The sequence below is a fragment of the Hyperoodon ampullatus genome (genome assembly GCF_949752795.1).
Source record: "Hyperoodon ampullatus genome assembly, chromosome: 20".
Lineage (NCBI taxonomy): Eukaryota > Metazoa > Chordata > Mammalia > Artiodactyla > Ziphiidae > Hyperoodon > Hyperoodon ampullatus.
The window spans coordinates 19,615,169-19,638,401 of NC_136933.1; the positions used below are offsets into that span (position 1 = coordinate 19,615,169).

The 23,233-nt window shown below is 43.9% G+C and overlaps 1 protein-coding gene across 1 annotated transcript in view; it reads left to right on the plus strand.

Annotated features, from left to right (window-relative positions):
- Positions 1-420: 420 nt before the first annotated feature.
- PDGFRL (platelet derived growth factor receptor like) overlaps positions 421-23,233 on the plus strand; it is a gene marked incomplete at its 3' end in the record, with an annotated part of 46,483 nt that continues 23,670 nt past the window's right edge. The window contains exons 1-2 of the mRNA XM_079726849.1: positions 421-478; positions 9,815-10,112. Of these exons, the coding sequence (XP_079582975.1) occupies positions 424-478; positions 9,815-10,112 (353 nt within the window). The 5' untranslated portion in view covers positions 421-423. The remainder of the gene's footprint in view (positions 479-9,814; positions 10,113-23,233) is intronic.

Consider the following 23,233-nt stretch of genomic DNA (forward strand, 5'->3'; position numbering starts at 1 on the left):
TTTGGACAGCTACGGTTAAATGTGACCCGCTCGGTACCCGCAGGATTGCGCGGGGCCTGCTTGAAGTTGGTAAATTTCGTGAAACGCCGAGCGTTGGGGGAACTCGATGAGTGGCTGCTGTAATTGACATTTCACCCTCAGCCCTCGCCCTCGGCGCCGGGAAAAAGCGCAGCGCTTCACGGCTCCGCCAGGGGGCAGGAGAGGTTACATTACACTGAGAATTAAAAAAAAAAAAAAAAAAAAAGCCCCAGACTTTCCCCCCAGATCTGTTCCTCCTCATGAAACCGAATCCTCCAGCTGCGGCGTCCCAGGCGCCCGCCCCTCGCCCGCCGCCTCCCCCGGCGCCCCTGCCCTCGCCCTGCGCTTTCCGCGCGCCCCGGACCTGCCGTCCCCCGCACCTCTGCCCCACCCCTCGCCCTGAAGATGAAGGTCTGGCTGCTGCTGGGTCTTCTGCTGGCGCACGAAGCGCTGGAGGACGGTGAGTTACTCTGCGTGGGGGGCTACCCGGCTTGTGCCCTGACTTGATCCCGGACTGCCCCCCTCCCCACCCCACCCCACCAGCCCTCGTCGTCCTCCGGGTCTTCTTCTAACTTTAGACCTTCCGAGGCCCAGCCCTGGAGCCTCTCCCTACTCCGTGCACCTGCCCCCCCTCCCCCGTCAGGAGGGTCTCCTTATCTCCCTCTCTCCACCTCCCCTCGGAGCCCCTGGGACGGTGGCAGCTGCTCTGACCCTTAGGATCCCCACCAGAAGCGCTCCTGCGCTCCTGGAAAGCTCTCGGCAGCCGGCAAACGGAACAACCCCAGGCAGCCCCTGGTCCAGCCCCCAGTGTCAACGTGTCTGTCTGGGAGCGGCGGATCGTTTCCACCTCCGCGCGGCGTTCGCCCCGGGTCTCTGCTCGTGAGGGCGGGTGCCACCTAAACTGAGCCTTTTGCAAAATTCGAAGAGTCCTCCTGCCCCACCTGCAGTCCTAGATTCCTTTCCTAAACCAGCGTGGGCTTGAATCCTGCGAGATGTGCCTAAGTCTTAGACCAGATATTTCTGGGTATCAGACCTCCAAACGACTCAAAAACCCACAGCTGTTACACTTATCTTATTGGAGGGGAGAAGATGAAGGACATGGTTTTATGTGAACCATATGGGGGCCCTTGTGCCGCTGAACTTTTTTGAATGTGTGCCTGTCCTGGGCCCACCCTGTTGTGTAGACTCACAACCACAGGGCCAGACTTTATTGTGTGTGTGTGTGTGTGTGTGTGTATTTCTACGTCTATTATCTATATTTCTGTTGGCATTTAATTGGTTGGCTCCATTATTTTTCGATTGGTGTTATTCGTGCAGTATATTTTGTATCTGTTACATCCTGGTATCCTGAAATCTCCCTTGGAATTCTGCTCTGCAGTCACTCTTTTTGCTGGTTTTGGTTGAAAAGCAGCTTTTGCTGTTATGCAACCTCCCGCTGGGGCCAGCTCACCCTGGCTCACATCTTTTATCCACTACTCAGTCCTGACCAGTTCCTTTCTTTCCCATGAAACTAGAAGCATTGGCCAGAAAAAGACCACATTCTGGTTTGCAAAGTCCAAAATGGTTGTGGGACTTGAAGTTGAACGTGAGGCTCCTTAAGCCTAGAGCCTTACTGGATAAAGTGTAGGCAGTGCTTATCCTGGGGAGGGGCGGGGAGGAACAGGTCCTCTTTGCCTAGAGAGCAGTTGGCGTGAGTTCAGGGTGTAAAATACAATATTAAATTGCTCCTGGCAGGTCCTCGTATGTGATCGCTGAAGTGATGGAAATGTAGTATTTGGTATCACTTTTTGAATAGAGCAAGAGACGGTCAGACAAAATAATTTCAAGTGGCCCATTCTCTTGGTTACACAGTTCACCCAAGATGCCTGCCGCAGGGGCTCGGGAGGCAGCCTCAGCCTCTGCCTCCTGAATCTCTCCCAGCTAATGTGTGCCCAGACCATGATTACAAACAGCTGCCTGAATCAGTTAGCATCTGTTTGTCAAATGTAATTTATACAAACAGTATAGATTTATGAGACAATCAGAAAGTTGAACACAGACTGAATATTTTATAAGAAATAATTGATAAATTTTAGATGTGATAATAGTACTATGGCTTTATTTTTAAAAGTAAAAAGTAAAATATATAGCATAAACTATTTGTGAATAAAATATTGAACACATAATTAGAAAAGTAAATCTGCTTCAGTAAAGTATATAAGTTTTTCTAAACCTATTAAGAATGTTTTCTCGGGTTTGAGTTATCACGTGGCTGGCTGGGACCAGGAACTGAGAGTGACTTAGGTGGGGTGCCCTTCCAGTGCCAGCCCCTGATTAACAAGTCGGAATATGGTGCATTCCTGGTCATCCCGAAGCACAAACGCCAGACACAGGCCCATGACTCAACTTCTCCCACTGCCTTTCACTCTTTCTGCTCACTTCTAGGAGAGGCTTTCTAATAGTAAAAGAATTCCCTGTAAGCGTATGCTGGGTGTACATCTGCTCTAACCCAGCAAAGTTTGCCTGGCTTCATTCTAAAATGCTTTAAATTTTTAGAAGTAATGTTATTTCTTCTCATGAAGAGTGGGAGTTGGAAGGGCATGCCACTCTTGTGGCATGAAAGTGAGGCATGAAAACAGTTAATAAAAGGCCCAAGATGCCACTTAGAGCCAGACGTGGCTCACGGCACCTGATTTTCAGCATTTGTATGAAATACATGCCACTGTGTTTGTTGATACGGTGCTGCTATTTTTACATGAAAGAGTACAACATCACAGGTCCTTGCCAGCTTTTGTTATCTACATATTTTTACCCAGTGTTGGGAGCAAATGATGAAGTATAAATATTGATTTGTTACTGCTGTTTTGTCAATCTCACGCCAGACCCTTGATCAATACTAATTTGATCTTCAGTCTAACGTGGGCTTATTGTCGGTCCTGTGAAGGTTCCCTTTCTGGGGAAACTAAAGAGATTCATTATGATGTGAGGGCAAAACAGCCTGATCTCTAAGAAGGTAAGGGGAGTGACACTGAAAATGAGTCCTAACCAGGACTCGGCATCATTATTGTGACTCAATTTATTCCTTGGAAAAAGGATAAAAATTAGTTCAGAGAACCTTATAATGAAAAAATTGTAGAAACTCTCATTGTTCACAAGTGCAAATAATGAATGTTTTGAAGCATTTAGGATCTTGGTCTGTGTGTTTGACATACAAAATCATCTCTGATTCTTAGAGCTGAAAAAGAAAAGTTTAGGGGCAACAGAGAGACCGGGCAGTGTGCCAGCCAGAGCAGTGAGAGAAGTTCTGAGGATTGATGGCTGCCCCCGTACAAGGTTGTAAAGCCCTGCCCTTGCGGTGCTCGTAGTCTAATGGAGAGGACAGGTAACAAACAAGTAAAGATAACATTTCAGGAACTGATAAGCGGCGTGAAAAATCAATAATCAGGATGTATTAGTTTCCTAGACCTGCTGTAACCAAGCACAAACTAAGATACTACAGGTTCTTAGTTCTCACACAGTTCTGGCGGATAGAAGTCAAATCAAGGTGTCAGCAGGGCCATGCTGCTGCTGAGACCCTGGGCCGAATCCTTCCTTGCCTCTTTCTAGCTTTGGCTGGCGGCCGGCGATTCTCAGTGTTCCTTGGCTTACAGCTGTATCTCCCCAATCTCTGCCTCTCTTGTCACTTGGCCATCTTCTCCCTCTGTGTGTCTCTTCATCTGGCATTTTCCTCTGTGTGTGGGTCTCTGTATAAGGACACCGGCTTATTGGATTAGAGCCCATCCTAATGACCTCATCTTTTTTTAAAATTTTTATTGGAGTATAGTGTTTCTACTGCACAGCAGAGTGAATCAGCTATACATGGACATATATCCCCCCTTTTTTGGATTTTCTTCCCGTTTACGTCACCGCAGAACATTGAGTAGAGTTCCCTGTGCTATACAGTAGGTTCTCGTTAGTTATCTATTTTATACATAGTATCAATAGTGTATATATGTCAATCCCAATCTCCCAATTCATCCCACCCCACCTTTCCCCCTTGGTATCCATACCTAATGACCTCATCTGAACTTGATTATGTCTGCAAAGATCCTATTTCCAGATAGGTTACATTCACCACTTGCAGGGGGTAGGACTTCAGTGTATCTTTTTGGAGACACAGCTGAACCTATAAGATAGGGTAAAGAGGATGGAGAGGGCTGCTGATGGCAGTGTGCGTGGGGTTTGGATAGGAGGGTCAGAGGCCAGCTGAGAGGGAGGAAGCAGGTGCTGCTTGTCTGAAAGAAGAGCCACGAAGCCAAGGGCATGAGCCTCAAGGTGTCCTGGTGTTCACTGTGGCTGAAGGAGCGTGAGAAGTGAGACGGGAGTTGGCAATGCCCTGTCAGGTGTGGGAAGACTTAGGCTTTATTCTAAATTAGATGAAAGTCACTGGAGGGTCTTCAGTGGAGAAGTGCCCATGGTCTAACTTATATTTTCAAAGGTAGGTGTGCTTAGGTAGAAGCCAGGAGCCTGCGTAGGGGGCTCTTTTAATAGTCTAGGGGAGGACTGTGGTTGCAGTCTAGGTGAAAGTGGTTGCAGTGGGTGTAGGGAGTAGAACCTGGGTTCGGGGTCTATTTTGAGGGCAAAGCCAAGAGCGTTTGCTGCTGGATTGGACGTGGCTTTGGAAAGAAGGAAGAGAATCCTGTGCAACTCAGAGGTTTATGTTCTGAGCAACTGGATGAATAGAGTTGCCATTTGCCGATAAAGGGACATCGGGGAAGGAGCTGATTTGAAAGGGCATCTAGAGTTCAGTGTGGACACGTCCAGTTTGAGATGCCCACTAGCCTTCCAAGTGGCAGTGCTGAGTAAGCGACAGAATATTCAGATCTGGATTTAGAGGCAAAGTGAGGACAGGAACAAGGCAGCTCTCAGCATATAAATACTGTTAGTGCCAAGGGGACTGGTGAGGCCACTTAGAGACTGAGGAGTTGCAAGGATTCAGCCCTTTGGACTCAGGCAGGAAAGGAAGATGAGGAAGGCTGCCAAACGGACCGAGAACCAAGACAGTGCCATGTCCTGGAAGCCAAGCGAATAAAGTGTTTCAAGAGAGAGTGGTCATTTTGCAGTATATATAAATATGGGATTGTTATGTTGTTCACCTGAAACTAATATGTTAGTTGAGCTATATGGGATCGTTATGTTGTTCACCTGAAACTAATATGTTAGTTGAGCTATATGGGATCGTTATGTTGTTCACCTGAAACTAATATGTTAGTTGAGCTGTCAATTACATCTCAAAAACAAAGTGTGATGAGCTGTGTTCTGATGGATGCTTTAAAAAAAAAAGTATCAATCTAAGGTCTTTATCCTGAAATAGAAGTATCTAATCTTAGAAGTTGCTCTCATAAGAAAATGATACTTTAAGCAATGATATTGAGGGTATTTTGGAGTGGGGTTCCAGCGGGGGTAGGGAAAAGAGGCTCTCATCCTGCTACGTTTTTACCTCCCTACTGTCTGCTTTCTCAACTTCTCATATTTGTTCTTGGAAAAGTATATGTGTTCCTATGGGGTGTTTCATGAGGAATGGAAAAACGAGAGTGGGGTGTCCCAGTCTATACAACTGCTTAGGGGAAGCCCTGAGCTACCCAGAACATTTATAGTGCAGATATTTAGATGCTGCTCTCAGGTCAGATCTTTCCCCTTAACTGCCCATGGAGAGAAAAAAGCGAACAGCTTCAGGTCTTTGATGTGAATGCCTGTGTTTCCAGGGAATCCGCATCTAAGCAGCTGTCAGTGATTCTTCTAATGAATTTATTTTCTCCTCCCACACAGTCTGATAGAATTAGAGAGGTTAATAGTCAGGTCAGCTTTATTGAATAAGCTTTGATTGCAATCAATCCTCAGCTGATGCTGAAGAATTACAGCCCTTGGCCCTAGGTACTTCTGGTTGTGCAGCATTTACCCATTCATTTTGGAGATGTTTTTTGACCCGCATCTCTTCACTTGGGGATTGTAATGTATGCCTTGGAAAAGCATCTCCAGCCCTTCCAGGAAGGTTGTGCCCTCATCCCGGGCATCAAGTTCTGTTTGACTTGGAACTCCTTGTCAAAGCCTGTGACCTACCAAACAAAGAAACCACTTAGATAATGGTGCTGTGCCTGAGATTCATGCAGATAAAGTGAAAATGCTGATCTTGAGTGAATTGAAAGCAACAAGACGAACCAAAAGAGACTCTAGATCTGGTTTTTCACTGCCGCCTTAGTAACCTTGGGTGAGCTACTTGGCATCTGTGGTCTCAATTTTTCACCTGTAAATTAGGAAAAATAATGAGCTGCTTTACCTCCATCACAAGTTTATCATGGAGATCACCCTGAGACATTATGAGACAACCACAAAACAAGCAGCACCTCGCTCACGCTTACTTACTGTGGGTCAGACACTGGTCTCAGCATTTTAAACATATTAACTCGTTTAATCCCCACAGCAATCCATGAGATAGTCATTATTACCATATAATTCTCAATCTACAGATGAGGAAAGTAAGAGGGAGGGTAACTTCCCAAGGTCACACAGTAAGTCAACAATGACTTCAGGACCTAAAGTCTGTAATGACATTTAATGGTGTGTGAATTTTGTCATTTATTTCTCTAAAATATACTGTGCCATAATCTCAAAAATGCAATGGTAATGGACTTTCACTTTTGTATATCTACATTGTAAATTCGTATACTTTTTTTTTCTTTTTTTTTTTTTATTAGTTTCTGCTTTATAACAAAGTGAATCAGTCATACATATACATCTGTTCCCACATCCCCTCCCTCATGCATCTCCCTCCCTCCCACCCTCCCCATCCCACCCCTCCAGGCGGTCACAAAGCACCGAGCTGATCTCCCTGTGCTCTGCGGCTGCTTCCCACTATCTATCTACCTTACGTTTGGTAGTGTATATATGTCCATTTTTAGGCCTTTGGAAAATAACTAATTTACTTAGTTAGCCTGAAGAGTCATTCTTTGAAAAAGATAGACATGGGATTTGGGAGTTGCTCAGTCCTAGGACTTGTCCGTGGGACCACTGGTCCGGCTCTTTGGACTGTGTGTCGTCACTGTCAAACCATGGACCAGTTCCACGGTCAAGCAGCTGGACCGACTGATGGGCCTATTTGGTCAAAAGGTCAAATGATTTTTCAGGGATGAGAACACCTGTTTGAAGGCATAATATCCATAACTAGTTAATCGAATATTGCTGGGTAGCATCAGCACACGGGATCTGAGAGCTTAGAATCAGGGAAACTGCATGGGCTGCCTAAATTCCCTAGGATTTACAGACAGTTGTTGTCATTTCCAATAGCTTGAATTCCTGTTCATGATGAAGAAAAAACACCAAATTTAGACATCAATCCAGAGGTCCATGACTCTCACAGGCATAGTTTGACCGAAATGCTTGCAGGGCACAGATGACTCAGACAGCATCATGGTAGGCTTTTAATTTCTGCCTTAAGAAAAAGACAGTGACTTTTACCTATTGTAACAGTGAGGCTTATGCTTCACAATTGGTGTTGCTGGATTAGAATATTTCTGTGGGTCTAATATGTTCCCAACGATTGCAGTGCTTTTCCTTCTGGGAGGTTGCGGAAATGTGTGCATGGGCACCCCGCCCACCCCCCTCTGTCATTAGGACTCCGGGCATAAATAAACCAAATGTGCAGGGTCTGGGGAAGTCTTGACAAACAGCAGGTATTGGGACTCGCCTTGGAGACTAGGGCTCAAGGGCACAGTCCTGCTCCCTGGAAGGACTGAGAAAGCTCAGCAGGGCCCATGACCCAGAGGAACCAGAGTAGAGGAAGGATGGGAGATAAGAAGAGACTCAGACCCAGGGAAAGGAGAGGTCACAGATGGACCCGGAGTCATGGAAAGGCTCGCGGGGCTCAGGCGCGACGCAGCCACACCCAAAGGAAGGCCGCGTGCCAAGGACTTGCTGTTGATACTGAGCTCACAGTGGAGTTGGTTCCAGAGTCTGGGCAGGGCTGAACCAAGAGTGGAGGCCAAATGGCTCCTGTTTCAAAGGGCAACACTCAAAAGAAGCCAAGTTCATCATTACACAGTTGAGTCCACGTCAGCTGAGTTTTGGGTACAAATCATCAGACGGTGGCTCCATGAAACGCTCGCCAACTGCACACACACCATGTGAACAGCCCAGATCAAGACAGAGCGGTCCTGGCAGCCCCTCTCCTGTCCCCTCCTGGTCATCCCCAGCCCTCGTAGGAAAACCACCGCCTGCCTCCTCACCTCAGAGAGTCAGACCTGAAGTTTCTAAAAAATCAAGTTTCTAACATTTATAAATCAGGAAACCTGCATTTCTGCCATCCTGTGAGAAATCAGATCCTGTAACCCTGGACACTCTCTCCCTCCAGGCAGCTGTCCCTTTGGGAGGGCGTGGCCTCTCCAGGCCCACCTGGCTCACCTCAATTTGTCACCAGCCTGGTCTGCTGGTGTGAGAGCTTGCAACACTTGCCTTTTTCTGTCTCTTGATCCCAATTTCAGTGTCTCTGTACTCTTGACCACCCGAGCCCTTTATACACCAAGGTAACATTAGATAAATAAATACGAACATCAAAGAGGGAAAATTTTTTTCTCCTGATTTATCACATTTCCCCATTTTATACAAATGCCCTGTAATTCCCTCAACTGGTCAAGATTTGTGTAGTTATCTATTCAAAATATCTACAGACTGTTGATCCTCATGTAGTGAAATGGGGGTGAGGAGACCTGAGTTTTACTTTCACATCCTGTCACTAGCCAGCTTTGTGCAGTTTAACTTTTAAGGCCTCCTTTATTATTTTCTAAAATGTATAACATGAGGACCTTAAATGATCTCTCAGGATCTTGTAAGTTTGGACGTTTTATAATTCTGTGGGCTTATAGCAAGGTCACTTTGGAGCTGATGCAGACAGTGGAGCAAATGAATTGCCAAGTCTCCTCCTCTTTGCTGGGTGGACACAGCATATGGCCATGTGGGCTGGGTGGACAGCTGAGATTTCTGGAAGCCAGAGGTATTCCAAGGGCAGGGCAGCATTGTCTGTAGAGAAGGGAAAAACAGCAGTAAGAAAATGGACTTAAAGGTCATCAGTTCTTACCACCATTTGCCAGCAATTCTCAACGATGTTGGTGATAAAATACTCCTCCCCCCAATGTATTTTGTTGGCTAAATTCTAAACCTTTGCTAAAGTTACCACTGAGTTTTAATAATGTGTATGTATGCTTTAAATGAACACAGGGTTAGTACTTATTTCTTACTAAGCCATGGATGTTGTCCACCCTGACACACACAGGCGCCACAGTACGTACTCATTTGGGAGAAAGTTTGTGATGGTTTGAAATCTTCTGAGTGTGCTTGCAGTGTAGTCTGTGTCTCCACTCCCTGGAGACTACATATTCCTGGGTTTAAACAATTGGTTCAAAATAAACAACGACAGCACTGAGATGGCAAGGACCAGAAACAGACCTTGAGAGGCTTCAGGTCCACCATTCTGGGTACCACCTTAGAGCTGGTGAGACTGAGTGTGAACCACAAGAAAAAGTTGTTTTGTTTGGGAAGTGTGAATGTCAGTTCATACGTGCAATATTTTGCTGAGTTTGAACAAAATCTTGGAAGCTGAAATTGATTCCCTTTCAGTTACTAATTGGTTTAGAGCTAAAGAATGAACCAAGAAAATAATGATTATTCCTGAAAATAACTTTGACATAGGAGGAGAGGGATATGAAAAACGATCTGTTTCAGGGGTTGAAGACTCTGGGTATGTTAACCACCAAAGTCTGTTGTTCTCTCCTCATGTTTGTACCAGTTACTGGTCAACATCCTCCCAAGAACAAGCATCCAAAGGAGCCCGGAGAGAACAGAATCAAGCCTACCAACAAAAAGGTGAAACCCAAAATTCCTAAAATAAAGGACAGGGACTCCGCTGATTCAACACCAAAGACAAAGTCTATAATGATGCAAATGATAAATAAAGGTCGCTTTCAGAAACCCGCTGCAACCCTGAGTCTGATGGCAGGGCAAACTCTAGAGCTTCGATGTAAAGGGAATAAAATCAGATGGAGCTATCCTGCCTACCTTGACACCTTTAAGGACACCCGCCTCAGGTAAGCCTTTTCTTTTACTTGTGTTGGGTCAAGGATTTGGTTTCATACCCTTGCTTAATATCACATTGTGTCTGACATCTACCATTTTACTTTAGCAGATTATAAAAATGGAAGCTCATTGAGCAAAAGCCATTGGTTTTATTGCTTCACCCAGTTAAAAAAAAATTATTGCAAATCCTACCAACATTGTTTAAACAGTGAACTGTTAAAGGGAGCTGTATGACAGATAATTAAAACTGTGATGTATAGAGGTAGAGATTTAAGAATTCATACTGTAAAAAATAATGGACTCAATGCTTTGTCATTTTTTAAGTAATTGTAATGAAAACTGACTAATGGGAGATTCCTATGAGCAACTTGACCAGAGGTGAATTGCTTTGACCTTTTCAACTTCTTCTGATTTATTTTTACTTTTCCAAGTATATGGCTTTTATATTCAGAGGCATCCGTTGGTAAGGAGGCTAAAGATTTCTCATGTTTGAATGAGTACCTTCAGGAAAAGTGGTTAAGATGATGATTATGAAAACTGTGAAAGGCAAGAATGCAGAGCATGTTTTAGAGGGTGCCAGAAAGGGCCTATGGCGTTAGGGGGTGTTTTCCTGCGTATCTTTGGGGAAGCCCCCTAAACTCCCTCCCTCCCTCAGTTTCCTCTGGCAAAGAATGAAGGGGATTCGTCTATGTGCTTCCTAAGTTTCTTTCTAGACCTTTCGTCATATGAAAGGTCAGGATATTCTTCATATGATTCAGGATAGAGAAACAGAGGAGATCGTCTGTTTGGGATGATTGGAATGGGGAGAAGAAAGAATGTGGATCTCAGGCATCCATCCCAAATGCTGCATGTTCAAAAGAGGTTCATATTTCCACACACACTCCACCTCCTTGGATCTTCATCTCCCTCAAGGACACCACCATCCACTCAGCTGCTCAGCCTGAAAACCGGGGAGCATCCTTGCCTTCTTCCTCTCTCCTTCACTCCCCACATCCAATCAGTCACCAAGTTCAGTCACTTCAATTTCCCTTCCTTCCTTCCATTTTTATTGAAGTAGAGTTGATGTACAATGTTGTGCCAGTCTCTGCTGTACAGCAAATTGACTCAGTTATACACATAGAGACATTCTTTTTAAAAATTCTTTTCCATTATGGTTTATCCCAAGAGATTAGATATAGTTTCCTGTGCTCTACAGTAGGACCTTGTTGTTTATCCATTCTAAACGTAATAGTTTGCACCTACCAACTCCAAACTACCAGTCCATCCCTCTCTCTCCCCCCTCCCTGTTGGCAACCCTAAGTCTGATCTCTATGTCTGTGAGTCTGTTTGTTTTGTAGGTAGGTTCATTTGTGCCATAGTTTAGATTCCACATATAAGTAATATCATATGGTATTTGTCTTTCTCTTTCTGACTTTTCACTTAGTATGATGATCTCTAGTTGCATCCATGTTGCTGCAAATGGCATTATTTCATTTTTTATGGCTGAGTAGTATTCCATTGTATGTATGTACCACATCTTCTTTATCCAGTCATCTGTCGATGAGCATTTAGGTTGTTTCCATGTTTTGACTATTGTGAATAGTGTTGCTACAAACATAGGGGTGCATATATCTTTTTGAATTGTAGTTTTGTCCAGGTACATGCCCTGGAGTGGGATTGCTGGATCATATGGTAATTCTATTTTTAGTTTTCTGAGGAACCTCCATAGTGGCTGCACTAACACTCCCACCAACAGTGTAGGAGGGTTCCCTTTTCTCCACGCATCCTCCAACGTTTGTTATTTGTAGACTTTTTAATTAATGCCATTCTGACCGGTGTGAGGTGATACCCCATTGTAGTTTTTTTTTTTAACATCTTTATTGGAGTATAATTGCTTTACAATGGTGTTGTTAGTTTCTGCTTTATAACAAAGTGAATCAGCTGTACATATACACATATCCCCATATCTCCTCCCTGTTGCGTCTCCCTCCCAACCTCCCTATCCCACCCCTCTAGGTGGTCACAAAGCACTGAGCTGATCTCCCTGTGCTATGTGGCTGCTTCCCACTAGCTATCTATTTTACATTTGGTAGTATATATAAGTTCATGCCCATTGTAGTTTTGATTTACATTTCCCTGACAATTGGTGATGTTGAGCATCTTTTCATGTGCCTACTGGCTATCTGTATGTCTTCTTTGGAGAAATGTCTACTGTCTTCTGCCCATTTTTCAATTGGGTTGTTTGGTTTTTTTGCTGTTGAGTTGTGTGACCTGCTTGTATATTCTGGAGGTTAAGCCCTTGTCAGTCACATAATTTGCAAAGATTTTCTCCCATTCCATAGGTTGGCTTTTCTTTTTTTTTATGATTTCCTTTGCTGTGCAAAAGCTTATAAGTTTGATTAGGTCCCATTTGTTTATTTTTCTTTTTATTTCTGTTACCTTGGGAGTCTGACCTAAGAGAACATTTGTACAATTTATATCAGAGAATGTTTTGCCTATGCTCTCTTCTAGGAGTTTTATGGTGTCATCTTATGTTTAAGTGTTTATGCCATTTTGAGTTTATTTTTCTGAATGGTGTGAAGGTGTGTTCTAACTTAATTGATATACATGCAGCTGTCCAATTTTCCCAGCACCACTTGCTGAAGAGACTATCTTTTTCTCATTTTATACTCTTGCCTCCTTTGCTGAAGATTAACTAACCATATGTGTGTGGGTTTTTTTCTGGGCTCTCTGTTCTTTTCCATTGATCTCTATGTCTGTTTTTGTACCAATACTACACTGTTTTGATTACTGTAGCTTTGTAGTATTGTCTGAAGTCTGGGAGACTTATGCCTCCTGCTTTGTTTTTTCTCTTAGGATTGTTTTGTCAATTCTGGATCTCTTATGGTTCCATATAAATGTTTGGATTATTCTAGTTCTGTGAAAAATGCATGGATAATTTGATGGGGATCACATTAAATCTGTAGATTGCTTTGGGTAGTATTGCTATTTTAACAATATCAATTCTTCCAATCCAAGAGAATGGGATATCTTTCCATTTCTTTGAATCCTCTTTAATTTCCTTTATTAATGTCTTATAGTTCTCAGTGTATAAGTCTTTCTCCTCCTTGGTCAGGTTTATTCCTAGGTATTTTATTTTTTTGTGTGTGTGATTTTAAAAGGTATTGTTTTTTTACATTCCCTTTCTGATATTTCATAGTTAGTGTAAAGAAATGCAACCAGTTTCCGAATGTTAATCTTGTATCCTGATACTTTGCTGAATTCATTTATTAGGTCTAGCAGTTTTTGTATGGAGTCCTTAGGGTTTTCTGTGTATAGTATCATGTCATCTGCATATGGTGACAGTTTTACCTCTTCCCTTGCAATTTGGATAGCTTTTATTTCTTTTTCTTGTCTGATTGCTGTGTTGAATAGAAGTGGTGAGAGTGGACATCCTTGTCTTGTTCCAGATTTTAGCAGGAAGGCTTTCAGCTTTTCACTATTGAGTATTATATTGGCTGTGGGTTTGTCATAAATGGCTTTTATTATGTTGAGGTATCTTCCCTCTATACCCACTTTGGTGAGAGATTTTTTTTTCTTATTAAGAATAGATGTTGGGGCCTCCCTGGTGGCGCAGTGGTTGAGAGTCCACCTGCCGATGTAGGGGACACGGGTTCGTGCCCCTGTCCGGGAAGATCCCACATGCCGCGGAGTGGCTCGGCCCATGAGCCATGGCTGCTGAGCCTGCACGTCCGGAGCCTGTGCTCCACAATAGGAGAGGCCACAACAGTGAGAGGCCTGCATACCACAAAAAAAAAAAAAAAAAAAGAATAGATGTTGAATTTTGTCAAATGGTTTTTCTGCATCTATTGAGACGATCATGTGGTTTTTGACTTTTCTTTTGTTAATATGGTGTATTACATCAATTGATTGTGTATGTTGAACCATCCTTGTGAACTTGGGATGAACCCCACTTGGTTGTGATATATGATCTTTTCTATGTGTTGTTGGATTTGATTTGCTAATATTTTGTTGAGAATTTTTGCATCTATATTCATCAAAGATATGGACCTGTAATTTTCTTTTTTGGTGGTATCTTTATCTGGTTTTGGTATCAGGGTGATGATGGCTTCATAAAATGTCTTTGGGAGTGTTCCATCCTCTTCAGTCTTTTGGAAGAGTTTGAGAAGAATTGGGATAAGTTATTTGTATTTTTTTTTGTATTTTTTGTAGAATTCACCTGTGAAGCCATCTAGTCCTGGACTTTTGTATGTAGGGAGTTTTTTTATTATTATTATTACACATTCCATTTCACTTACAGTGATTGCTTTGTTCAAATTATCTATTTCTTCTTGATTAAATTTTGGTGGGCTGTATATTTCTAGGAAGTTGTCCATTTCTTCTAGGTTGTCAAATTTGTTGGCATATAATTGTTCGTAGTATTCTCTTAAGGTATTTTGTATTTCTGCAGTATCAGTTGAGATTTCTCCTTTTTCATTTCTGATTTTGTTTATTTGGGTTCTCTCTCTTTTCTTCTTGGTGAGCCTGGCCAGAGGTTTGTCAATTTTGTTTATTATCCTTTCAAAAAACCAGCTCTTGTTTTTGATTTTTTTCTATTGTTTTTTTAATCTCTATTTTATTTCCTCCCTGCTCTTTATTATTTCTTTCCTTCTGCTGACTTTAGGTTTTGTTTGTTCTTTTTCTAACTCTTTTAAGTGGTAGGTTAGGTTGTTTATTTGAGATTTTTCTTGTTTTTTGAAGGCCTGTATCACTGTGAACTTCCCTCTAAGAACTGCTTTTGCTGCATCCATAGATTTTTTTTAAGATTTATTTTATTATTTATTTAATTTATTTTTGGCTGTGCTGGGTCTTAGTTGTGGCACGTGAGATCTTTCATTGAGGTTTGAGGGCTCTTTCATTGCAGCACGTGGGCTTCTCTCTAGTTGTGGCATGCAGGTTTTTCTCTTCTCTAGTTGTGGCCAGCAGGCTCCAGGGCATGTGGGCTCTGTAGTTGTGGCATGCAGGTTCCAGAGTGCATGGGCTCTGTAGTTTGCAGCATGTGGGCTATCTAGTTGAGGCACATGAGCTCACTAGTTGTGGCACGTGGGATCTTAGTTCCCTGACCAGGGATCGAACCTGCGTCCCCTACACTGTAAAGTGGATTCTTTATCACTGGACCACCAGGGACGTCCCATGTCTCAAGGTATTTTTTAATTTCCTTTTTGATTTCCTTGTTGACCCATTGGTTTTTTAGTAGCATGTTGTTTAGCCTCCAGGTAATCGTTTTTTTCTCATTTATTTTCCTGTTGTTGATTTCTATTTTCATGCCGTTGTGGTCAGAGAAGATACTTGAAATACTTCAACTTTCTTAAGAGCCATAAACCTGTCCTCTTTCCATCACTGGTGTTGCTATGCCAGTCCCAGGCACGTTACCCCTCATCACCACCAGTACTGCAGTAACCACACCCAGGCTTGTCCTCCTTCATCCTCCTCAATGAAGCTAGAGCGACTAAAAAATGCAGGTCTGATTGTGTCAATCCCCTGCTTAACACTCAGTGGGTCTCCATTGGTAAGGAAGTTCAACATCCTCACGCGACTCTTTGAGACTCTCCCTGATCACCCCTGGTGTCTAGATTAGTGTGTCTGCTTTCATTGGCCTGGGTTCCTGTGACATGGTCAAATGCACCAAGCTCTTGGAGGCTTTGAACTTGCTGCTTTCATGGTCTAGACCGTTCTGGGCCCGTCTTCACCTGGCTGACTTCAGCCTCAGGGTCACTTTCTCTGGGAAGCTCATGTCAGGCCTCCCTAGATTTGCATCCTCATGGCCCCTGGTGCATCCTTTTTTGAGCACTCTACATACTTATAACTCCTTTTTTTTTTTTAATCTATATTTTTCACCAGGACTTAGCTGAATGCTTCACATTTAGCTTTATCTACTGAATAACTGAATAACAATCTTCCCCTTCTTGCTCACACATACCTTGGAGGATAAATAATATATGTGTATAAGAAATATCTCTCTGTCTATCTAAACTCTTGTATTAAGTCCTCTTTCACGTTTTATTCTGAAGATACCCTTCTGGCTTCATGTGATGTGACAGTGTATAGTTTTTTTCTGAAGGGTTATTGGGTTGGATAAGGAGTGGAAGGTGAGAGAATATGATAGTTTTTCCCATTTTCATCTCCATACTTGACGTGTGTACGTGTATACGTGTGTGTAGCTATTGCTTGGAACAAATCTGGCAAGATTTACTACTGTTATCCTTTTACATGACTTAATTTACCAAAGTCAAATTTACACACTTTTTTTTAAAATGAGAATTGAGCTGATTTAAATTATTCTGAAGTTAGTCTTTGACTTACACAAACTATCCTAAACCTAGATGATTTAGCCCTTGAATATTTCATATTTTCTAGGAGTATTTTCAAAGTTATATTAGCCAAAATCTGTTTGAAAATATCTGAAGGACTCGAAGTAAATATGAATCTGAATCGAAGAGAAATATCCTGGAGCTAAAAAAAACAGTTTTGACTTAGCTTAAATAGGATTCATTTCAAAGCACAGTTAGGGCTTTATAAGAAAGTAAAGACAGATGTGGGCCTCAAGGACTTTATGGAAAAATGTGAAAAAACATCTAGTCATAACTCTGTATCAAACAACAACCACAAAAATCACAATTTCTTTGACACCAAAGATTCGACTAATTGGTTCTTGACATCTTTCCCGGAACGTGGTGCCTTTGGATAGAGAGGTATTCATCCTGTGTTTTCTTTTCCCATGGAATGAGTTCTTTCCAGTGTGCTGATGGTGTTGTGAAAGCCTGGTCATGTTAACCAATCTGGGTAGCTTTCTGGAACTAAGTTCGTGTGCTACCACGTTTGTCCACATGTAATCTTCTGACCAGAAGAGGGAGCATGTTATGGAACAGAGAGGTTAGGCTGAGGCACAGCTAGGTTGGAATCCTAACCTGCAAAGTAGGTCTTTGATGAATAATTACCCTCGAACCCAGTTTCCTTGTCTGGAATATGGAAATGGTATCATCTTTGGTAAATGCTGTCTGGCCGATGGTAAATGTTCAATAAATTGAACCTAATTGTTACTAGGCAATGCATATTTCTCAAGTACAATAATCCAAGTGATCTTTGGCGACAGTTCATTCTGAGCAGGACTCACATAAATCAGGGAATTGTGCACAGCCAACATGGCTTCTGATATAGAGGATCCAAGAAGGTTTGCACCTCCCTTTCCCACTTGCATTTAATTGAGCAAAATTCTTTGAAATCTGGGCCTGTGTTCCTCTTCTCCCACGAAAGCATAAGCCCGTTGAGGTAAATTCCACATCTGATGGGTTCATCAGATTCCTAGCACCTAGAACAGTGCCGGACATACACCAGAAATCAGGTAATAGTGTTTGGTTTCCCCAGGGGCTTAGTGAGTATGACAGAGGTCAGTTTCCAGTCATGCTGGAACATTAAGATTGTTACACTTAGTGCCAATGTGTGTGTCCTGTATGTGTGCACTGTAGTGCCAATGTGTGTGTCCTGTATGTGTGCACTGTCCTGGGTAGGTAATGACAAAGCATGAATATATTTTATATTGAGGATGCCAGGCCACTGGGATCCAGCCCGGTTACCTCAGGGCATCTGTTGCATGTTGACCTCAGAAGTCATTAGTCAGTTTCCTCCCTCTACCTTCTCCGTCTTTATCCACCCTGCCCCCCTCTGTCTTTGCTTCTCTCTTTATCCTAGAATCCAGAACCTGTCATGTCTACTAAACTCTGAGTGCATCCTAAGTAAGTTATTTTGCCCTCTGTTTTTCCTTCACTCCCACTTGGAAACTTCCAACCCCAGACAAACCTGTTCACCTCCCTTCCCTTGTCGGCACATGGACCCTGAGCACAGCTGGAGGAAACCGCACAGCTGGCCCGACGGGTGCCGTGAGTTTGTGGTCACCTCATACATGCCTGGCAAAGCTGAATCTGTTTCTCTAGTGAGCTCATGTTTTCTCTCTTCCTAAACCTCTGATCTTCTCCATCTCTCACTTCCAGCTAGTGCAGTTCTCATGCAATTCACTGAGAAATTGGAGCCCTAGAATTGCCTTAATGTCCTCACCACATTTCCTCCTTCCCTGCACTTACAGTTATAGTGGGGGAAGGCTCTCTCCTCTTGACGAAGGCCAAAGCTGCATCTGTGCCCTGGATCTCATCCTTATAAGCCTTCCAGGAGCCTGAAGACCTCCGTCATTGCCTCCTTGTTCTGAGTCTTCAACCCCGCTTCTCGAAGAGTTCCTTTCCCTAAGTCTCCAGATGGAGAAGGCCCGCCTTGGCCCTCACGTACCCTCTGGCCGCCCACCTCTCTCTTCTTACCTTCCCAGCCAAACCTGCTGGGGGGGCCTCTCTCTACACAACTGTCTCTACTTTCTTCTGCTGTTCACTCTTCAATCACTGCACCGGACTCCTGCGGAGGACTCCACGTGCATTTTATCACCAAGGTCAAGGTCGCTCAATCCAGAGTTCTCCTTTCAACCCCCCTGTGGCTGGCCCACCAGGTCCATCCAGCAGAAGAGAACGCCCTCCTCTTGGCCTCCTCAATGCCATATTCTGCCCATTTTCTTTCACGTCACGGACCCCTCCTTGGGGTTTCCTTCACCGGCTCTGCATGCTCTGTTCTTCCAGACATTCGAGGTTGGTGCTGTGCCTCTTCTCACCACATGCTGCCAGATCCCCGCATTTATCATAGATTAGATTACATGTTTTTTCCGAGCTCTGGGTCCCCAACTGCCTGCTCACCTGCCTGGATGTTTCCTGAGCCTTTCTTGAAACATAACCACCTATAACTGAGCTCCTGATCTTTCTCCATGCCTGGTCATCTTCCTGTGTCCTTCAGTTCAGTGAACAGCATGAATTCCATCCGATTGCCCTTGACCAGAGGCCTAGGAGTCACCTTGGACTCTTCCCTTTTACTTCCACATCCGACCAATTTCCGTGCCCTAATGATGCTACTGTTTCATTATTTCTGGAATCTCCCCACTTTTTCCCACCACAGCAGCATCACCACCCCCAAGTCTCTCACTTACAGCAAGAATCACCCAACTTGCCTTTGTGTACCCAATCTTGAACTTGACCTCAGTCTTACACATAGCAGTCAGATCTTTCACAGAAGCACATCCGGCCACGTTGCTTTCCTACTCCAAGCCCTTCAGGAGAGCGATTCTGTTGCTCTTAGACTAAAGATGAAACTCCTACCACGGCCCACAAGCCCGTGCATAAGCTGACCCCTGCTTTTCCCTCTGCTTCCCTCCCCTTTCACTTCACTTTCTTGTTGTCCACACTCCAGGCTCCATGGACTTTTTCTGATCCCCAGTTGTGCAAACTCCTTCCTCCCTGGGGCCTTGGGCCATTTGGGTCCTTCTGCCTGTAATGCACACACTGGATTAGCTGCTCACCAGCCTTCAGACCCAGGCCTGTCACTTCCTCAGGGAGCCTTCCTTGCTCTCAGCCCCTGCCACTAGGCCCCAGTTACACATCCTCACTGGAGCCCTTATCACTGGTGGTGCAGTTACTATTTCCTTGACCATCTGATTTATGTTTGTGTCCCTTGCGAGGCTGTAAACTTGGCAAAGGCCAGGTCTGTTTATTTGCTGGTGCTTGTCTAGCAGCCAGTTGAGGGCCTGGCACCCTGTAACTCCTCCACGAGTATTTCAGTGAGAGAAGGGTGTGCGGACCCTGAGCGTAGAGGGGGTGTCAAGTCAGGCCCCTGTGATCGCGAGACCTGCGACTCTGGGCACAAGCTCCGAACTTTAGAGCCGAAAGGGACCTTAGCGGTTATCATGCTTAAGCCTCTCTTTGTAACAAATGAGGAAACGGACAAAGATGATAGACGGCTGGTCCAGAGCAACAAAGTGGTGGGTGGCAGTGTGAGTCTAAACCCCGGCCTCTCGGTTCCCGACGTTGAACTGCTGCCCTGATCAAGTGCACCAAGGCATGTCTGGTGGTGGTAGGCACGTAGACCGAAGGATACTCTTGGTTTAATGAAGGTAGTAGCTTCAGAGGAGATAGATTTGTTGTCTACTTTTCTTTTTCTTCCTCCCTCCCTCCCTCCCTCCCTCCTTTACTTCCTTTTTTAGCCCTTTGGATACTAGACTAACACATCTGCTGTACAAAGTTAAGCTTCAAAACAGAAATGAAAAGGATACACTTTTTCAGAGTGGTGCATGGATTTCTTGCTGGGATAGCTTCGAATTGAAAGTGATTGAAATTTCACATTGATTTAGGATACCTTTTTGGATATCAGAATGTTAAAACATTACACTGGGCTATTTAGAAAGGAGAACTCTGTCAGAGAACCATAAATCACGCCTCATCCTAAAAGGTGGACTTTGATCACCCCAGAGGATGGATGTGTGTTCTCTGAGTCTCCTATTCTGCAATGATTCCTTAGGATTGGCAAACCCAGGTCCCTGGAAGGTCCACTAGATGGCAGCTTTGAGCTGTGCTACAATTGTCTTCCTTTCACCAGTAAAAGAAACATCTCAAATGTGGACAAGTTGGTTAACATAATTGCACACTTCGTGCTTTCACACAAGTTCTTTTATCCTTTTAGGCAACTCAGCAGTCACAGTTTCAAGTTATATCTTAAACAATAAAGAATTCAATTTTCCAACAAACAACTATAAAGAGGGGTGGGCATTTGTAATTATATACCCACACCGGGATAGATGCATTGACAGCTCTAAGTCCATCTGAGTTGGAGGAACGTGCTGAAGATTCTGTATTTCCAGGTGCTGAAACTGATTCAGGTTTTAATTCCTGAGTCAGTCCATCCCCATCACATAGATCTCCACTCTCTTTTGAGGTCAGAAACAGCAAAGGTTTTTTTGGACAGTAGTTGTTACCATTTTGCTCTGTTTTCTGACCCTCTTGCCTCACCCCTTCCGCTCTCCTGCTTTTCATCCATCCTCCCACCTGTCCTCCCTTCATTAATTCTGTTCCTCTCCTCCAACAATTTTTTTTTTTTTTTCATCTATGATGTTCAAGGTCCTGTGCTAGGTAGAAGCTGGAGATATGATAAGTGAGCAAGATAGATACAACCGCTATACCCACAGAGCTTTTACTTCTATGAGAAGACAGACTATTAAATAAGCAATTTTAATATGCAGCTGTGTGAGCGCCTTGCTAGCAGAAGTACAGGATCCAGGAGGAAAAAACTCAGGCTGATATGTGAGAGCTGAGAGTTAGCCAGGTAGCGAAAGGGCTAGGAAAGGAATATCAGAAAGTTCCAGAAGGAGGGACCAGCAAAAGGAGCTTCCTCTAGCTGAGAAAGAGTACAGCCCCTGGAGCACTGAGGGTGTGCACTGGGGAAACAGGGTAGCTCTGGGCAGGGGAGAAGAAAGGAGGTGAGCAAGGAGAGAGGATGCTGGAAGGAGTCTGGCCAGGGAGGACCTTGTCAGCCATACCGAGGAATTTAGAGTGAAATCTAAGGGCACTTGTGAGCCGTTGACTTAAAGCCTTTATAAATGACACACTTAGAAAGTACAGAGGGCTATACTGTGCAGTGTGAGGGCTACTACTCTGTCCTCACAGTCTTTAGGAAAAGACAGCATCGCTTCCCAGCCTCAGGTGGACCCAATCTCCCTCCAAACACCCTGTATCTGTTTCCCACAAACTGGGGTCTACAGACATATCCTTGGACCTAACATTTTTTCACCATATGTATGTATGTTTTCATTTTTGCTTTCATTTTGTTGATAGCATAAAAAACATTCATAGAAGAATGTTCTGGACTATATGATCAAACCTCTGGTTGAGCGATCAACACCATCCATTTCCATCTTCTCTGGAAACATTTTGCTTCTTCAGTCTCAGCAAAACACACACGCAGAGTTTAGAGCAGCAGAGTTCTTGGTACCATATTGAGCCAAGGAAGAAAAGAAGAAGCAACTTAGGGGCCTGGATGACGGCTGAAGTATAAATCAGTGCTGGGTAAGAACAGGAGGGCGCTGGAGATTTAAGCTAGACAGTTAGCCATGTCACAGCAGTGAAGACAAGCTGGCTGATGTGCTCATAAAGGAAGCCCGGGCTGCTCTCTGGAAAATCAGGTCCAGGCATCGTCTTTCAGGATGTTTCTGTGGTGTCTGGTCGGATGTTAGCATTTTTCAATCAAGAACTGGAAGTTCGGAGGAGTGGATGAAGTACAGGAGATCTCTTTGATGGCTGGTTCCTCTGAAAACAATAAATAGCTTCTAGAGAGAAGGGAGGGCATCTGGGTGTTTGTTTGGCCGCAGTTGGCAATGGTTTATCCACCCACAGACAACACAAAGGGAGGGTGGGCTGAGGAAGCAGACAGTGGGCTCCAGGCCAGTCTAATCCTGCCTCCGGGAGGGGTGGTCTGGGGGCATTTCAAAAGAAAAAGAGAAGGATGTTAGGAAGTGTTTGTAAACAGAAAAATCCCACCGTCAGGAAAGAATCTGCACAGACTTTGGTAAATATTGTCCCTTGTACTCTGGTGCTGTATTAAGGAAGAGGTCTTTATTATTTTCCTTCAATTTATTTTATTTTAGTTTGTTTTTTTCCTTCAATTTATTTAATTTTATTATTCTACGTTTGCCAAACATAATTTGATGTTTATGTTTGGTAAACACAGACTACCATTTTAACCATTTTTAAGTGTACAGTTCAGTGGCAGTGTGTACATTCATATTGTTGTGCAGGTGTCTTTTTAATTCAAACTCACTTTCCTTCAAAGCTCCTTTCACTTCATTTTCTGAGCAGGACAAACAAAGACGATGAGGTTCCATGAAAATCTTGGCACCTCCCTTTGCTTTCCTACTTACCTGGAGGTGCCCTTTGGGTCCAGTTTGCTGTGGGAGATTGAAAGTCTACCGCTTCAGCCAAACCCTGATATTTACCTTCAGATGCATGTCTACCCCCAGAAAACAGGTTCAAAATAAATGACTTATCCTGCCCTGAAGGTAGAGCCCTCTCTTCCCAGACTCAATGGCACCAGCGCCAGGCGCGGCAGCATCTCCCCAGAGATGGATTGGTGGGCGTGGCAGGATGCAAGACGTGTCCAGGTGTACTAGATGTTCCGACAGTGTTCAGGTTGCAGAAAACCACGACCTGTTCCATTCAGACATGAGTGGTGGGAAGGGGACCAATAATAGAACCAGCCTCGT